This window comes from Chrysochloris asiatica, unplaced genomic scaffold, assembly GCF_000296735.1.
Source record: "Chrysochloris asiatica unplaced genomic scaffold, ChrAsi1.0 scaffold00035, whole genome shotgun sequence".
Lineage (NCBI taxonomy): Eukaryota > Metazoa > Chordata > Mammalia > Afrosoricida > Chrysochloridae > Chrysochloris > Chrysochloris asiatica.
Window position 1 is genome coordinate 2,238,228 of NW_006408553.1, and position 19,151 is coordinate 2,257,378.

Sequence of the window (19,151 nt, forward strand, 5' to 3'; positions counted from 1 at the left end):
ATATTTCTCTTTTCTCTAGCTGCTTTCAAGATGCTGTCTTTATCTTTGATTTTGGAGAGCTTGATTATTATATGTCTTGGTGATTGTCTCTTAGGGTCTATCCATCTTGGGGTTCGTTGAGCTTCTTGAATACTTATCTGGCTTGGATGGCTAGCTGACCAGAACTTGGCCAGATGAAGATAATGATACTTGATACTGTTAGCAAGTATAAACTGCTACAGTTTGATGAACTGGACCTTTGCTTTTGGATGCAGTTTCTCAAAATTCTAACCAGAATGGAAGGATTCTTCATATCAAAAAAAACAGGCGTGTTTCCTCAGTGCACTGGGTTAATAGGGACAGGCAATCAAAACATTGGCTATCAAAAAATGAGGGGCGAGGCTATAAAGGGACAAAGTGGCTAGCTTACAAGCTTTCATGAGTATGCTGTCTAGTATAGGGTTTCCTATAATGACTCTTAATGACTCTTGATGACCCTGTATAGAGTTTCTGAGGAGCAGTTGGTGAATTTGAACTGCTGACCTTGTAGTTCAAACTGAACTTGTGGTTCAGTGCTTATCCTACAGTGGCACATCAGGACTCCATATGATCTAGAAGTTCTATTCCTAGGTATGTATCCAAGAAAAAGAAAAACATACCCACATAAAAACTAGGAGGCAGCTTCAAAATGTTGGTAGAAAAATGGAATTAAGAGATAATGTAATTTTTCCATGAACTTTTTGAAGCCCCCTTGTAGAGGAACATTCACAGTAGTATTATTCATAAGATCCAAAGGTTAGAAACAATCCAAGTGTCTATCAAATGATGAAGAGTTAAATAAAATGTGGTATATTCATATGATGGGATATTATTTGGTAATGAAAAGATGTTTTGATATAAGCTATATTGTGAAGTGAAAGAAGCAGACACAAGGGGCCATATATTATATGATTCTATTTGTGTGAAATGTTTATATTAGGCAAATTCATAGAGAGAAAGTAGATTAGCTGTTGCCTAGGGTTGGGCACATTGGATCAAAAGCTGGTTTGAATTGCAAGGTTGCTGGTTCAAACTCACCAGCTGCTCCTCAGGAACCCTATCTGTATAGGTCGCTCTGAGTCGGAGTGGACTTGAAAGCATTCAACAAGAAGAAGGACTATTGGAGGCGGAGGGAAATGGGGAGTAACTGCTAATGCTGATGAGTTTTCCTTTTTTGGGTGATGATGCCTTCTTAAATGGATTGTGGTGATGGTTGCAAACTATCCATGACTATACTAAAACCACTGAACGGTAGCCTTTAAAAGGGAGAACTGTGTGGTATGTAAATCATGTCATTCTTAGTAAGCAAGTGAAAATACAATAAACAAAACTTTCTGCTTCACCTTCAATGATCAAGGACCCATTCATCTCTTCTGGTCATCATCTATTACAGCAGATTCTCCTACAAGTCATGCTATGCAGACTGCATCTTTCATTGAATTCCTTTAAGTCAGCCCTTATTGGCTTAAAATGCAGTCTTGCAAACCTACACTTCTGTATCTTTCTCAGAATCTTTGGCAAAATGCATGGTTAGCTGCCTCTTTTCAAGATTATTGAAGCATGCTTTTCTGCCATCTGTTTTAATGGGCACATCAATCTTCCTAACCTGTATCCTAACCCCTGCCTTCAAGTGGGGGGCCTTGTGTCCCTCCCAGAGGCAGCCCCCTGTGCTACTTCCAGGGTCTTAAGATAGAGTGTTGTGAAGTGCTATCGAATTGGTTCTGACTCATAGTGACCCTGTATAGTGTTTCTGAGGAGCAGCTGGTGGGTTTGAACTGATGACCTTGGGGGGAAACGGGAAGGAAAGAAAAAAATATGAGTGAGAATGGTTTCCTTAACCCCCCTGAGCCTCTGTTCAAGCAGAGCAGCAAAAATAGAAGCCCTGGACTGATGTGAAGAAAGGGGGCTTTTAAGAAATACTTCTGCCAAGCTTACTTCCAAGGCAAGATGCGGAGTAGCCCTCTGCAAAGGAATGGCAGATCTAGTGAAATAGATATAGATGGCGATCCTAGAACTCTGAGCTTCAGAAGATGGGAGAAGAGGTGGAATGAGTACCAACTTGAAAAGAGCTGAACAAGAACAGTGAGACAGAAGAAAACAGGAGGACTCTGTGCTGGTGGGGAGTGGTGTGACCATTTTGAGTTTTTGTGTGTGGCTGTTGAGACATGGCCTAAGGGCACAGAACTAGGCTGAAGGTGGGCAGCAAGGGAGTGTGGTTTTCCCTTATTCCCATGCCTTCCTGGTAGCTTCGGGCATAGCCAATCCCCACCCTAGCCAACTCAGCAGCCAGAATACTCCTTCATGCACAGCCTCTGCTCTGCCTGGGGTTGGGCTCCAGTCAGCACCTCTGCTTTGGAGGCTAGTGAAACTGTCCTGAACTATGCTACAAAGTGAACAGAAAACTGTGTTCAGACTTCCAGTCTCTACTACATCCACCAGGAGTCAGGTGGTGAGTGCCTGAGAACACACCAACATACAATCTTCAGTTAAATATGAATACCATCACACTACAATGTCTCTGAGAAAACAATTTCAGCTTACACAAAAAAATAAGACAGAGTGCCTCAAACAAGTGACCAAAATACAGCCAGAATATGGAATACCAGAAAACGTATCAAAACAACTTGAGAAGTTATTTAAAATAATACTATTTGGGAATCTTCAACTTCTTTTTTTATATTCAACTTCTTGAGAGAGATCAATGAAAACAATGAGAACACACACACACACAAAAAAAAAAACTTTAGAAGAATTCAGGAAAACACAAGAATGAACTGAGAAAATAACTGAAAAACTGGAAACCATACAAAGTAGCATTTAGAAAGTCAGAAGATTAATACTAAGACTTCAGAAACAGTACACTGAAAGGGCAAAGAAGTAGAATTGAATCAATTGAAGACTGAATTAGTGAGCTTGAAAACAAATCTCTCAATACCGATCTTTGAGAGAAACAATCAGCAAAAAAGAATAAAAAAATCCAAAGAAAGCCTAAGACTTATGTGGGACACTATCAGAGGAATAACTTATGTGTGATTGGAATTCCAGAACAGGAGAAGGCAAAATGAACAAACTTACAGAAAATTGTCCAAGAGTTGCTGGAAGAAAACATGAAAGATGAGAATACAGGCATTCGAAAAGTTAAATGAACCCCAAACAGGTCAAACTCCAAAAGAAAATCACTAAGAAACATTATAATCAAACTTTTCAAAATCAAAGTAAGGAAAGAATCCTGAGAGTAGTTCTGGAAAAATGAAGTTAAATACAAAGGATCACCAATAAGATTGAGCTCTGATTTCTCAGCAGAAACCATGCAGGCAAAAAGACAATGGAATGAACATATATAAAACTATGAAAGAAAAGAAATTGCCCAACAAGATTCATAAACACACCCAAACTGTCCATCAAATATGAAGGTAAGATGAGTACATTTCCAGATAAACAAAAATTAAAAGAATCTGCAAAAACCAGACAAACCTTACAAAAAATACTAAAAGAGAATTCTTGGACAGATAACCAACAAGCAAACAACAACCTGAGACTAACATATCTGACAATATCACCAAGACTCAACCGAGATATAGAAATATTCAAAGTAAAACAGACCTACAAGAGTGAAAACAGAGTAGATATACCAGTTTGCAATAACAAAAAATTCACAGAGTAAAACGAGAGAAAGGCAATTATAGAACTTCCAAATGCAGCCGGAATCAAGCAGATTTCAAGAAAAAAAAATGTAACTGTAACTCTAAAACTAGATAAAGCCTTACTCTTAGCCCTAGCCCAATCCCTACCCTTAGTCCTAACCATAACCCTAACACTAAATGAAGTCCTAGGCATTATCTTGTTAAGTCTTGTGGAGTTGGTTCCAACTCACAGCGACCGTGTAGTTTCCGAGGAGTGGATGGTGAATTTGAACCCTCAACCTGCAGTTCAAACCAATCTTGAGCCCAAGTGCTTAGCCTATGGTGCCACACCAGGACTTCTAAGCCTTGTATGGACCTAGCTGTAGTCCTAACCCTAACTCCTACCCACCCCTACTATTTTGTAAGTGCACGTCCTGAGAGTTTATAGCTGAAACACATCTCTTTTTGACATGACTCTCAAAATCTTATTCACCTGGTCTGTGGAGTTGTTGTTGTTAGGTGCCATTGATTTGGTACTCATAGCAACCCTATGCACAACAGAATGAAACAGTGCCCTGTTCTGCGCCAACCTCACAATCGTTGCTATGCTTGAGCCCACTGCTGGTGTCACTGTGCCAACCCATCTCATTGGAAATCCTCCTCTTTTCTCCAACCCTCCACTTTACCAAACAGATCCTTCTCTATGGGCTGATTCCTCTTGATAATATATATGTCTGAATTCAAATAGTCTGTGGAGAAGCTTTAATTGCTGTGGGCTTTGGTTTAAAATGGCCAAACCCATAGTTACCAAAGCTGTAATTACTTAGAGATTCTTTATGTTAATATGTTAATAGATTATGGGATTCTTGTTTTTTGTAATTATCTGTACTGTTCAAGCCTTCCACAGTGAATATGTATGGAGATCACAAAAGTAAAACAATAAAACTTCCCTGGTGGTAGGGTTTCACCTGAGTGCTACTGAATAGCAGATCCTGGGGAAATGTAGAAGCAGAGAACAGAACCTAGAAAGGAGTCCATTAACCTGGACATGGACCAGAGGCTGATCCCAAAAGCCATATTCAAGGCTTCCATGGCGCCAGTTCCAAGTACCAGCTTGGGAGCAGTCTTGATTCCCATGGGCTGACCTCTTAAGTTGTGGAGTAGAAACTCTTCTTCTATAGAAAGTATAAAGTTAACATTATTAGAAGAGCAATCAAAACAACAGAAATACAAAGATTTCTATCCTATAAGAGTTCTGAGTCTTGAGTCCTGTTCAGTTACTGAATAGGTGAATAGTTCTGTTAGTCATACAATGAGGGACAGCTATGTAACTCCCAACATTTATCTTGAAGAAGACTGGTATGTGGCAACTATCTGCAAAGTGGTGGAAGAGCTTCAGTTGAGGGCACCACTATGTGAAGTTCTTGGTAAGCTTTACCCTAGTTAAGAAAGAACACTTGAGCACTTGAGCCATCAGAAGTGTCCATCTGGGGTATTTCCTAGGGCAGCACCACAGTCACCAGAGCTGGATCTTGAGGATTCATGAGAGCACTGGACTGGAATTTCTCTATGATCTCTAACTCGACCTCCTGATTCCACAAACCAGGACTCTACTTCAGGCTTTAGTCTTAGTAGAGCATGTTTCCTTTTAGCTTCTAGGCTAATGCATAGCTTCAAAAATGCACCATTTGACTGAGTGAACCACTGATTTCCTTACCACAGCAATTGATGTTTCTTATTTCTGCATCCGAAATTGTCAGCCAGCTAGAGAGTGTTCAGGAGGGGTTGCCCTCTTGTGGCAATGAAGAGTCTAACTGCTTAGAAAAGTGAAATGTTTTGAGGTTGTTGTGTGGTCTGGTGAAGTGCTTGACCAGTCCTGTCCAAGCCCACCAGAACCTTTTAGTTATTCATACCACCATTGTCGCCTAAGAAACCAGGACTGTAAATACTATCCTGGCTTTAGAGTGCTCAGGATTTGTGAGGTCCGTTACAATTGATGGAGTGATCTTTGAATGTTGACATGGTACCATGGAAAGAGGACTGAGCTAGCTCAACCCAGCAGGCGATCCCTGTGTGACCATTTAAAAAAGTCTGTTTATAGGGAGCTACGTGGGTATACAGTAGAAAATGCTACAAGTTCATTAAATTTATAAAATCCTTTGAAAACAAGTGATCTTTCTTATGGGAGTGACTTATAATTGCTAACTACAATAAATGGCTGTTCTTTATTCTAAACTAGGAAAGGAACATCAGGTACCTACAAACCACACAGGCCAACTCCAGATCTTATCTGTGGCGTTCAGCTTCAGGATGGGCTACAGTTAGATGTTTTCCTGTAACTAGGAACTGTGGGAGCAGTCCACCATTCCTAGGTGGCCCAAGTGACAGAACTTATTTACCAAGTTTTCCGGGCAGGTTTTGCCACTTGTGCTGAGGTTGTAAAGCTCCTGTGGCTCATCAGTCAGTGACTGGAAAAGATTTTGTTTCTGAAGATCAGTCATCTGTTCACTGTTGCTGTTGTAGGGATCATATATGGATGTGGTGGGCAACTTTTGGTATCACTGTTTGCTTGAATGCTGGGCAGGTTTAAGCCCAAATTAGAGAAAACAGCTTGCAATACTAAAACTACAGTTGGTACCAGAGTAGGAAATACGGCCATTTAATTCTTTAAAACCCATTTCTTTATATCTAATTTTTATCAATAAGGTATCTTCCCTTGAGAAGTGCCTTACCTAATTTTTCTTGTGGTAGTTTCTAAATGGTATTTTAAAATTTTAGTTCGGCCAACTATTTTCTTTTGGTACCTAATACTGGATTCGGCTAACTTTCACATAAAGTAATAACAAAACATTTCAACTAATCAGACAATGCTGCCTTGGCCTTAAACATCTTGCACTACCCACACTTGCTGAAAATAAAACATCTTGGTGAGATATTTACTACCTTAGTCTGAAAACATTTTTTCACTTACATGAAATCTCACAAACTGAAGTAACAGTAAACTGAAGGCAATAAATGTTTAATGAGTCACTTATCTAGACTTTTCAAGATACCTTTTCTCTTCTCAAACAACAAACACTTTTACTTTTGAGTTAAATGAATTTTCTGTTTTTTACAAATGTGATCATGGAGGCTCTGTGCTGAAGAGTTAATAACCAGGTTTAGGTTGTTGTTGTCAAATAGGTTCTGACTCATAGTGACTATAATATCGGGTTTCCAGGAGCAGCTGGTGGATTTGAACCATTGACCTTGCAGTTAGCAGCCCAGTGCTTATCCTACAGAGCCACCACATTCCAACCAGGGCAAAATAGGCTCACTAAAAAATGTTTTCATTAAAAAATAAGTAGCAAGTCTGAAAGGCTAGCAATGCAAACAAGTGCTAGTTAAACAACTGACTGTAGTATTGCGTAAGAGAATAAAAGTCTAATCTCCCTTAGTAAAGCTTTGTTAAGAAAACCACACCAAACTCATAGTGACAGAGCAGAATGACCCTAAGGCTGTAATCTTTATGAACACAGACTATCACATCTTTCTCCCATGGAACAGCTGGAGGGTTAGAACCGCTGACCTTTAGGTTAACAGCCAAGTGCTTACTGATGGCACTCTCAGGGCTCCCAGTGAGTAAACACAGCTCACTATGAATATCTAAGGAGCTCTGGTAACATAGTGGTTACAAATCGGGCTGTGAACCTCAGGGTCAGCAGTTTGAAACTACCAGCTGTTCCACGGGAGAAAGATGAGGCTTTCTATTCCTGTAAAGATTTACAGCCTCGGAAACCCTGTACAGGGTCACTAAGAATTGGAATTGACTCCACGGCACATAACAACAACAATGAATATCTACTATGGTCCAGGAATTGCTTTTTTTTTTTTTTAAAGACACATAAACTCAGTCCTCATAATAACCTTAAAAAGCACATAAATAAACAGATCAATTTTTTTAAAATGAGTAAGCAAGGTCATGTAGTTAGTAGCAGAAGCAGAATTAGAACTTTGTCTGCTTACTTCTTGCTATGATTGGGCCTTTTCACCTCAAAGCAGCCTTGGAGAGAAGAGGAGAAACAGGAGGCCTCCCTAACCCCACTCATGTACTTTAATCAGCTACTTATTTTATATACTTGACAATCTCTTCAAGATATTATTTGAAACAAGTATTGGAGTCCTGGAGTGGTGCTATGGGTTAATGCACTGGACTGGAAAGTTGGTTTGAACCCCAAGGTCAGCAGTTCAAGCTCACCAGCGGCTCCTCGGAAACCCTATACAGGGTTGCTAGGGGTCAGAACCAACTCGATGGCACTTAACAAACATTGGCTTGCTTTAAACCACTTTTCTGAAAGGTATTTCATTGCTTATCTTTTCAATAATGGCAAGAATAGGTCCCAGAAAGTGTGTGAATACAGAAAGTTATGGAATACCTATAGTAACTCTAGATCAAATGACACTATGTTTTAAGAGCTATTGGCAAAAAGAGTTGCAATGGAAGCCTGAAAGAGAACAGGGTATAAAACGTGGGCAACGACTCTACAACACATCTGGGTCACCAGGCAGGCTAAGATGTTCAAAACTGTGAGCTAATGAAATATATTATTATGTAGTATATATACATTTGCTTGATGCTATTGTTTTTCTGATTAGAAGATACAAGAACCACTTTAGGTAACTTCCATTTAATTTAACATTTATTTTCATTTCATATTTAGATGTCACATTTTCTACATTAAAATATTATCATGCTGACTCCCCCCACCCTCTCAAAGAAAAAAAGAACTTACACAACTTGAAAGATGGAATGCACAAAGTAGAGAAGTTGCTATTGCACCCAAGTAACAGAGAACACAAAGAGACCAAACAGTAGACATGGCAGAGCTGCGTAGAAGAGGGCTTCAGGGCTAACATGAGGAAGGAGCAAGAACTGTACTTCTAAAGCTTTTAATTGCTATTACTTGTGCCACAAAATTACCATGAAAAGGCAAAGACAGGTCAGAAAGCAGGACAAATAGGGGACATTTCCAGAGGCTGTTTCTAACAGAGTTTAAAATATCCATAAAACATATGAGCAGTCACACTTCTCTCCTCACCACTCTGCCTTCTGCTTCACTAAACAGTTTAGAAATGTAAACCACTCTTAATAAAGTCAAAATGTGGAAAGGGACTGGATTTGGCTTTCTTCTCATTCTCCCTCAACTTCCAAGCAAGAGTTCTGTGAGTTATTTTAAGTATATGATTCCTCTGCAAGGAAACCCAGCCAGTCTCATCAAGAGGAGACAGCTCACTACCTACTACCAGACAAGCCAGTTGTGCAAAGGTTGCATGATTCCGTGTCACTGAGGGACAACTTTAAGACACAAGTGTCCCAATACAACACATATTAAAATGAAAAAGGAAAATGAACTTCCTTCGCTCATCTACTCATTAAGAAGGAAGGAGCTGGTGGACAGGAAGAGCCATCTGCTTAGAGCAGCAGCACACACCCAGAGGCACCCCACCAAAAGCAAAATGCTCAGGAGAGAGCCCTGCTCTTTGTAAAGGGGGATCCTTTCTGACCTGATCTGGCTCTAACTGTAACTTCAGATGATGATACTCTTGAGTGGGCTGAGTCATCAGGCTAAGGATCCCCAAATAATGACATTATTAGGCAACTAACTACATCACTATGTACAAATACTACAACAATAAGAAAATTTTCACCTCCATCTTTGCAGCTATTTTAAACAAAGCACTGAAGATCCAGGTTTTCTGAATAAGGGATATTTTAAATCCTGTTATCAGTTTAAAACATTGGAACACTGGCACAATATGTTACTTACTCTTTGTTTTTAATTACAGGGGTAACACAGTAAACTCCAACACAAAGGTGGGGATAAGGGAGTCCAAAAGGAATAAAGAAAATAGAACCAGTATTTCACAAGAGTACAGAGCCAGCAGTGAAGTAGCAGCTAATGCTTTGCAGAGTCTCGAGGGTAGAACTCGCTTAGAGTGCTCTGAGGGATTCTCTTCAACATTTCTTTGGGGAAGATTCGGAGAAGTTGCCAGCCAATGTCCAAAGTCTCATACACAGTACGATTTTCATAAGGACCTTAAAAAAGAAAAATAGAGATTGAATAAATATAGACAACTGATTTCCATTTTACAAGTGCTGTTCAGTGTCTGGGAGAAAGATAAGGCTTTCTGTTCCCGTAAAGATTGACAGCTTCAGAAAGCTACACAACGACACTGGGAGTTGGAACCCACTCAAAGGCACTTAGCAGCAATTTAGTGTCTGTCAGATGCCTAGCACTCTGTGTACAAAATATTAGGAAAGAGAGACCAAAAAGTAGTCTCCCAAGATTGGACGTGATCGAATGTGGAAATGAAGGGTGCAGGCAGTATCAGCAGTGTGACAATGTAGACACACACTGGCTAGGGAAGGCAGGCCTTGAGCTGGGAATACTGAGTAGGGTTTAAATATCTTGAGCAATGAGAACTATATGTAAGCCAAGTCTTGGGGCCCACACCCAGCGTTTGTCTAGAGATCACGGAGAAAAGCAGCTCCCTGGAACAGAGGGTTCACACCGAGGAGAAAAGGTTGAATTGGAGGGAGACCAGCACAGATGCCTAGGAAGCTTCAATGCTGAAGAACACCTGGGATGCATACACAGGTCAACTGTTTTCAAAAGTTATTATTATTAAACTTTTTGTTGTGAATTGAGTGAAGGTTCACAGAGCAAATCATCAGTGCCACACTGAACAAATATATACCTCCTGTTATTACCATGAGTACAATCCACTTCATGGACCATCAGTTAGCAGCAAAAAGCTATTAACTGTTAACAGCAGAATGAGTCTCATTCTCCCAAATAAATCTTATAAGTGAGCCATCTAAATTGCTTATAAGTGAGCCATCTGAAATTCAACTTTACCTAAAGTAATTTGATATCTCTCCTGGTTTGCTGTTAAGTGCCTTCAAGTCAGTTCTGACCCTGGAGGCCAGGAAGGCCAAACTTCGTCTGTCATACTTCAGACATACTGTCAAGAGGGACCAGTCAGGAACAAACAAGATGGCGGATCGGGTGGACGTATAGCAGAGAGCTCCACGAACAACAATACAGAATACCCGACCAAGCAGGTTCAGGGGATGGTCCCAGAACTCTGAACCACATATAAAGGAATACTTAGAAGGTTGGAAGGCTCACAGCTAGGGGAATTTGTGGCAGAAGCAAGAAATCTATTACTTTCTAGTCTGGGACGCTCGGCTGCTCCAGGAGCCGCCATCTTGGGTGAGACCACGTGGGGAAAGGATCGGAGCGGCCACAGACACCTGGCAGAACCACAGAGATAAAGGTGTGGACATTCTTTTCTTTTGGCAGCATCAGCTATATGGGTTTTGCTACACTGGTAGCATAGTGGTTACGAATCATGCTGCTAACCTTAAGGTCGGCAGTTTGAAACTACCAGCTATTCCATGGGAGAAAGATGAAGTTTTCTGCTCCTGGAAAGATTTACAGCCTCAGAAACCCTGTGCAGGGTCACTGTGAGCCAGAATAGACTCCACGGTACTTAACAACAACAACACTAGGAATACGCATTCTTGACCTCAGTGGTGGTTACAGCAGGTCTGTTTATGTTGGAGGAATGCATCAAGCTGTATACTTATGATTTGTGTGCTTTTCTATTAAACTAAAATTTAAAAATATAAAACAAAGTTCTTCTGGTGAGAAAAGAACCCACAATATTAGCCACTATGATTTCTTAGGTGAGAAAAGCAGGATAAAGAAAAAGCGTGAAAAATTTACATACAATATGTAATTAAAGTAAAACAAAATAGCCCATTGGAGACTTTTTTCAGCAAAGGGATAATTAATACAATTAGTGATGAATTTAATCTGGCAATGGCATATAGGCAGTAAAGTGAAAGGGTGGTACTAAAGTCTAAGGATGGTGGCACACAGGCTGGGACTATGACCTTAGCCTCAGAGTGTAATCCCACTCAAAGAGTGGCCAGAGACTAGCAGCTTTGGAATTACTGGGAACCTACAGAAATCCAGAATCTCTGTCCTCATCTAGATTTACTCAATTACAATCTGCATTTTAACAAAATCCCCAGTTACTCAGAAGCATATTTAAGTTGGAGAAACACTGGGCTTCAGTTTTGTAATATGTATGAAAACACAACAGGGTATTTTTAAAAGACAATACAAATTAGCAAGCAACTGGTACTGGGGAATAGATAGATGAAGGCTAAGAATACTGTCCAATTACTAAGTTTGGTTACTCAGAGCAATGATTATGGCAGCAGTAGACGGAAATTGAAAAGACAACGGCCAAACAGGAAGTCAGTTTGAAAAACTGAACATGTTGTGCCTGAGGGGATGGTGGCCTGAATAGTAAACATAAACCTGAAGGCACTTGGAAATGTGGGATTAGAGCTTTAGAAAGAAGACACGGGCCAGACACAGAAACGTATTGTCAACAGCACAGGGAAAAGCACATAAAGAACAGGTGACTGAGCCTTTAGATCATTAATAATTAATAAAGGGACAAGGATACAAGACAGCAGAAAAGGAGAAGAAAACAGAAGGTGAACAAAAATGTCCCAAACCCCCAAAGCCAGAGGTCAGTTCAGATAGAGTCTTTATGATAATGGAGAAGTGGCAAAGCGAAGTCGCTGGAGGTAGCGGAGCAGAAGGCTCCTTTCCAGAAGCTTGGTAATGAAAGAAAACACTGATATAGTATATACAAAACTTGGAAATCTGGTAAAGATTTTCCTAAGAATTCTAAGTCAGAGGAGAAGGACCCAGTAAAAATAAGACTCAGGAGGCTGGAAGAACTTCTCTAGCCAGAAAGAAAACTGAGTACAGACCAGTAGAAACTCCCTCAGACTGGGAAAGCAATCTTAAGAATGACATATAATGCTGTTCATGTTTGCAAAAAGATAGCCATCTCACCCTGAGCAATAAAGTTCTTCTCAAACTTGTGCAGAAATTCCAAGTAAAGAAGATCATCTGAGGTAAGGGCTTCTTCTCCAACTACGGCTTTCATGGCTTGTACATCTTTCCCAATAGCATAGCAGGCATACTGAAAAGAGACAAGGTTTACACGAGAACAGAGGCATGACTTTATCAATGTCAACAACAGTCTCTAGGTATGTACGTGTATGGTGATGGCTATTATCCTAAGACACCACAGGAGAAATTTCACTATTATTTATAAATATAGTCCATATCAATAAATTTCATATGCAGAGTAAGCATAGAAAGAATTATAGCGTAACTCAAAGGGAGCCTTGCAGCATATAATATGGACATTGCCAACACTGTACCAAAAAACACATTGCCTTACTAATGTCACTATGTTAACATTTTATAGAGCATTTAAACCACAGGAAATAGCCACTGTGAGGATCCAATCAGTAACAGTATTTGTGATATCAAGTAGATCTCTCATTTTTACTTTATGGTCAAAAATATTTTTATTTGTGGTTGGTGTATAACCTAGCATGACTATATAAATAGATGATTTCAAAGAATATTTAAAACTGTGTTCTGGTTAAGTATATGTTAAGAAATACGTTAAAGTATCCTTTATGACAACATTATACCTATTAACAAAACTGCTAATAAAATATGTAACAGTTTTATTGTTTTTGTATTTAGAAACTCTTACATAGAATTAAATGTGGGTTTCAAGCATTATTGTCAATCTTAATTATCAATACTTATCCTTATGAGAAGCATATTATGAGAAGCATAATAACTGAGTTCTAATGACTCGACGGCACTTAACAACAACAACAATGAATTCAATACTCTAATCAAGCTTTTACTAAAATTCTACAACAAACTCAGGAGACACACACATACAATTTTTGGATGAGGGTGAGGAAAAGTGATAAAAGAGAAAGACAAGAGGTGCTAAGCCAGGAAAAAAGAGCTTCCAAACACAGTACATAGGCATACATACCAGCTGGTTAGAGACATCAGCGTGATCCTTTCTGGTCATACCTTCTCCAATAGCAGACTTCATTAACCGTGATAATGAAGGCAGCACATTGATAGGTGGGTAAATCTTGGACAGAATGGGAGAAAAAAATTCTTTGGGCATCAAATCCTAAAAGTGCAATCTATAAAAACAGTATAAGACTATACTGAAAGTCTATACATTTTCAAAATGTGTTTTATAGTACTCTAGAGTCTCCTTGTTAATAGTATTTTGAACTCTGATTCATAAAATCATGAAAGAAAACTGAGAGCTAAGAAAACTAAGAGCTTATTTAGGAAGCTAGCATCTATTAGTTATCTATAAAAAAATTTATTTTTCTAAAAACAAGAAACAATATTGGGAGATGACACGACACTATGAAATAAAAATACTGCCAAAAGATTTTTTTAGATAACAGAATCCATCTTAAGACACAATTATGAAACGTGAAAGTTAAATGAATTCTGCCCCTTTTATTCACACCAAAATTTTAGTACACAGAAATGACAGTTCTCTAACCATATTATAATAGATCAAGGTGATCCTTTATAAACAAGATAATTCCTAAAAGCAAACACTAGTCACAAAAGATTAAAGAGATTTAAAAGCTCACGACATTGATTGAATATAAAATACCTGTCTGTTGTGCAGCTGTCTGTCCACATAGATTTGTCCCTCTGTAATGTATCCAGTCAAATCAGGGATGGGGTGAGTGATGTCTATCAGAAGAAGACGTTATAGCATAAATACAGTATTTTAGTTTCTGAATTTTAGTTAAAGCAGTCATTTGATATCAACAAACCTACAACAAGTTAATCTGCATCACCTACAACATAGTATTTCAAAAGATTTTTCTGTGATGATAGAATTAGGTATCTCTGTTGATCAATTTCGTAGCCACTAGCCACACGTGACTTTAAGTACACAAAATGTGGCTAGTGCAATGAAAAACATGAGTTTCAAATTTTAATTCATTTAAATTCAATTTACATATCCACATGTGGTTTGTATTTGGTTACAGCATAGTGTTAGACATATGCGTTGATACTATGTAAATTAGCTACACTCATAAAAAGTTACGTGATGGTCCCCTCAAATACAAAGCTCCATTTCTAAACATAAAGCTTCCTTGCAGAAAATTTCCCACTATACACTGAGAACATTACTGAGCAAATAGTATTCATTCACAGGATCTATTAGATGGAAATACAACAATTCAGCATGGTAAATATAAGGGTATTAAATAAGTACAGGTTCAGTACTCAGGCAGGAAAGAGGTCACACAAAGGCAGTAGGTTTTTAAATCTGTAAAATTATATATAAGAAAGAGACTAGTTCCTAGGAACAAACCACTTTCATGTCAAGAGGCAGTATAATGCAATGGTTAGGGTGAATTACGAATTCAGACTATCTAGTGTGTTAGTTGCTGGGCTCCTAACCACAAGGTCAGGGGTTCAAACTCACCCGCTGCTCTGTGGGACAAAGATGAGGATGTCTGGTCCTGTGAAGGTTCACAGTCTTCGAAACCCTATGTGTATATGGTGGCTATGACAGGGGTTTGTTTTGTCAGGTTTGGTATTACTTCTTGACCTTGACAAATGACTTCCCTGTGCCTCAGAGTACAGTACCTGCCCTTACGTTTCTATGAAGACTAAATGAGTTAATAATTATAAAGCACTGAGCACTCAGAACAGTGCTCAATACAGCAAGTTAGTACTGTTTTTGAAATTATCTCATGAAAATAACTTAAAAAAATTGATGATAATGACATAAAAGCAATACATCCTAAGAGGACTGCTGACAGACAATCTTCACCCTGGACATACACTCAGAGGCACTGCACTGTGAGCTTTCACATACTGAGCAAAAGAAAACATTTTCACCTGTCTTTTGAACATTCTATTCTCTGAAGTCTGTGGCGTTTACTTTATGTGCTTTTCATCTGGCAGCTTAGTATGTTGTTATTGTTAAGTGCCAGTGAGTCAGTTCCGACTCATAGCAACCCTGTAATAGGATTTCTGAAGAGCGGCTACAGAGTTTGAACCACAGACCTTGTGGTTCAAATTGACCAGTTCAAACGGCTTTGCAGTCTAGTTCATTAACCCAGAGCACCACACCAGGGCTCCATTTGGCGCACTTAACAACACATAAAATATATGGCCAACTAGGTTTAGTAACTTAAATAGAAATCACATATTGTTTTTTTTTTTTTAAGATTCCTTATATCTACACATCAATGTCCTGCAAAGGACTCAGTTTATGTCCTTACAATGATAAACCATTGCCACTAAGGGGATTTCTACTCATACTGGCCCTTATAGGACTGAGCAGAACTGCCCCACAGGGCTTCCCAAGCTATAAATCTCTATGGAAGCAGACTGTCTCATCTTCCTCCTGTCAAGTGGCTGGTGGGTCTGAACTGCTGATCTTTTGGTAAGCAATCCAATGTTTAACCAACTGTGCACCAGGATAAATAGTGGTGCTAGTTGGTGTGGAGTTGGTTCTGACTCATAGCGACCCCCTACAAGGTTTCAGATACTGTAAATCTAAGGGAGCAGAAAGCCTCATCTTTCTCCCGTGGAGTGACTGACTGGTAGACTCGAACTGCTGACTTTGTCGTTAGCAATCCATTTTGTAATCCACTACATGCTATCAGGGTTTAGATCAGCTAAATTCCAAATTGTAAAGTCTTACCATCATTAGGCATGGTGAGAATTGGGATCTGAGTAATAGAGCCATTTCTACCTTCCACTCGGCCAGCACGCTCATATATTGTAGCTAAATCTGTATACATGTAACCTGGGAAACCTCGCCGACCAGGAACTTCTTCTCTGGCTGCTGAAACCTGACAATAAATCAAGAAAAATAATATTATATGCCAGACTATGAAAAGTAAAGATGAGTTTAGAAAGTGTCAAATTGTTTTGCAACAAAAATACTGGCAATGGGAGAGTCAAAAGTGTTTTGCTAAAATCATATTGCTATAATGTAAATCATAATACAGCTTTGCTAAAGGAAAATCTGCTTGCAATTTTATAAATCAAAAGTTTAAAAACTGAGAGAACATTTTTATTCACAAGTTATAGCTCAGGCTATATATTTAGCCATATTTATGTCAAAAGGGTAGGAAATGCATGCCATGATTCATATGCTGGGTTTACATAAATTATTTAACCCTCACAACCTCAACTTACAGTTGGAATCAAGAGTCAGGTAAGTTAAGAAATTTGATAAGATCACAAAGTAGTCTGTTACATTGCACAAAATAATAATAGTTGTAAACAGACTTTCTCTTAGGAGTTAGGCGTAGAAAACTGGCATACATATCAGTAAATCTATAACCACACAAAACTCTAAAGCATTATATTAAGTACAATTTTTAAGGATACTTAGGAACCTTTAAAAGACGTATTACAATAGTATTATTGAGTGTGGACTATAGCCCAATTGTTAATGGCGACTGTGGTAGTTATGTGCTGTGGAGTGGGTTCCGACTCATAGCGACCCTGCATTGGTTTTCTGAGCTGTAAATCTTTTTTTTTTTTTTTTTTTTAATGTTTTATTGTGAATTATACGGTAGTTTACATGGGAGAACTTTAGTTTTACATTCATTCCATCTTATATCATTTCACTTCCATGGTTCCAATCCCCTCCATGCATCATCAACCACCCAAAGGGAATATCCCAGAAACCCGCCCCCTACACTTCCCCCTCCTCCCCACAGTTTTCGGCCCACAGTCCCTTTCCCTCTCTGGGTCCAAAGTCCCCAGTCGCTTCATCACTCCACGTCATCATCTCTGTCTCTATCTCAGGCATCTCTGTTTCTCTGGGTAGGGTCCTGCTCTCGGCTCTTCTCCGTTGATGGTCCCAGAGGCCTCTGCTCCTATCCTGGAGAATTAATCACTCCCTCCCTTGTTACAAAACTTCCACCTTTGCATTTCCAACCCTCATAATCCATCCTGATAAGCATTATTCACTACAGTATCACGAGTTACCCATCTATATCTCCTTTCATCAGCTCCGCCCAGACAGACTTAATAGTACCTACTGGAGATTCTGCCTTCCACCATGCTCCCTAGTACCAGGTTCCCTCTTGAAAGCTTGTAAGCCAGTCACTTCTTGCCTTTGTAGTCCCCCTCTCCCCATTTGAGTATCCAATGTCAAAGCTGCCCTTCTCCATCCACTCTGTGTGTGTGAATGTTTGCTGTGAGGATGTGTTCCCTTTTTGAGTCGCTGCTCCATAGGTATAGGTCAAGTTCATCAGACTGTATCAGCTCACTTCCCCCCTCCCCCCTTCTTTCCTCTCCTGGTTGAGCTCCGATCATCCAGTCATCCGGTCCAGGTCACGTGGGTATCATCTGCAAGTGTGGGCGCTCCTGTGTATATGTCCTCTCTTCCCATCAGCCGGTAGCTCCACTCTCCTCTCGAGACCTCCGTGGCCACGCCACTGACTCTGAGCCCAAGAGTCCCCAGGCCTCTTCACACTGCTTGCCAACCAGGTCCCCTACTGGGTCCACAGAAGTTCTGAGCTGTAAATCTTTACGGGAGCAGAAAGCCTCATCTTTCTCCTACAGAATCACTGGTAGTTTCAAACTGCTGACCTTGAGGTTAGCAGCCTGACTAGTAACCACTACAGTGTTCTGTAATATAATACAGAAACTACGAAAAACATCTAGAAATATAGGCAATCTGACAGTTTAATTTCATGTCTGTTAAATCTAATAAAAAAAAAATTCTAGACTTGTAAATTGTTGTTGCTAAGCATTTTCGAGTCAGTTCCAACCCATAGCAACCCTGTAGGATTTTTGAGGAACAGTTGGTGAGCTTGAACTGCCGACTTTGCGATTCAAATCGACCTTGCAGCCCAGTGTCACACCAGGATTCTGACTTACGCATTACATTAAAAATGTTTTTCACTTTTACAATAATTCATTTCTACCATATTTTATAAGAAGACCAGGTGGCATAGTGGGCTATGAGTTGGGCTGCTAACCTCAATGTCAGCAGTTTGAATCTACCAGCTGAGGGAGAAAGATGACACTTTCTGCTCCCCTCTGGTGGCGTAGTGGTTACGAATCGGGCTGCTAACCTCAGGGACAGCAGTTGGAAACTACCAGCTATTCTGCGGTAGAAAGATGAGGCTTTCTGCTCCCATAAAGAGTCCAATGAGTCAGAACTGACTTGATGGCAAACCACCACCACCATTGCATTTTACAATAACGCTGGTCTGCTATGGATAGGGGGAAAACAGTAACAGCTAACTAGTTCTTCACCAGTTAGTTTGAAAAATAACTAAGAAAAAGAGATACAGTAAAGGATTTTAGAAAATTTTAAGAAGCTAGGTATTTATAGGAGTCTTAGTGGAGTCCTGGTGTGGCACTGCTGGTTAATGCACTGGACTGCAAGGTCAGTTTGAGCCACAAGGTTGGCAGTTCAAGCTCACCAGCCACTCCTTTGAAACCCTATACAGGTCGCTTTTAGTTGGAATTGACTACAATTAACAACAAGTATAGCGCTGCAGGATATGAACTGGACTGCTAATCATAAGGTCGG

At 39.7% G+C, this 19,151-nt stretch overlaps 1 protein-coding gene across 1 annotated transcript in view; it reads right to left on the reverse strand.

Moving 5' to 3' along the window:
• Nucleotides 1-9,577: 9,577 nt before the first annotated feature.
• The window catches only part of ATP6V1B2 (ATPase, H+ transporting, lysosomal 56/58kDa, V1 subunit B2), a 29,028-nt gene continuing 19,454 nt past the window's right edge, over nt 9,578-19,151 (reverse strand). Inside the window, exons 10-14 of the mRNA XM_006859901.1 lie at nt 16,293-16,443; nt 14,235-14,317; nt 13,581-13,685; nt 12,566-12,695; nt 9,578-9,717 (exon numbers count right to left, since the gene is read on the reverse strand). Coding sequence (XP_006859963.1) covers nt 9,578-9,717; nt 12,566-12,695; nt 13,581-13,685; nt 14,235-14,317; nt 16,293-16,443 — 609 coding nt within the window. The remainder of the gene's footprint in view (nt 9,718-12,565; nt 12,696-13,580; nt 13,686-14,234; nt 14,318-16,292; nt 16,444-19,151) is intronic.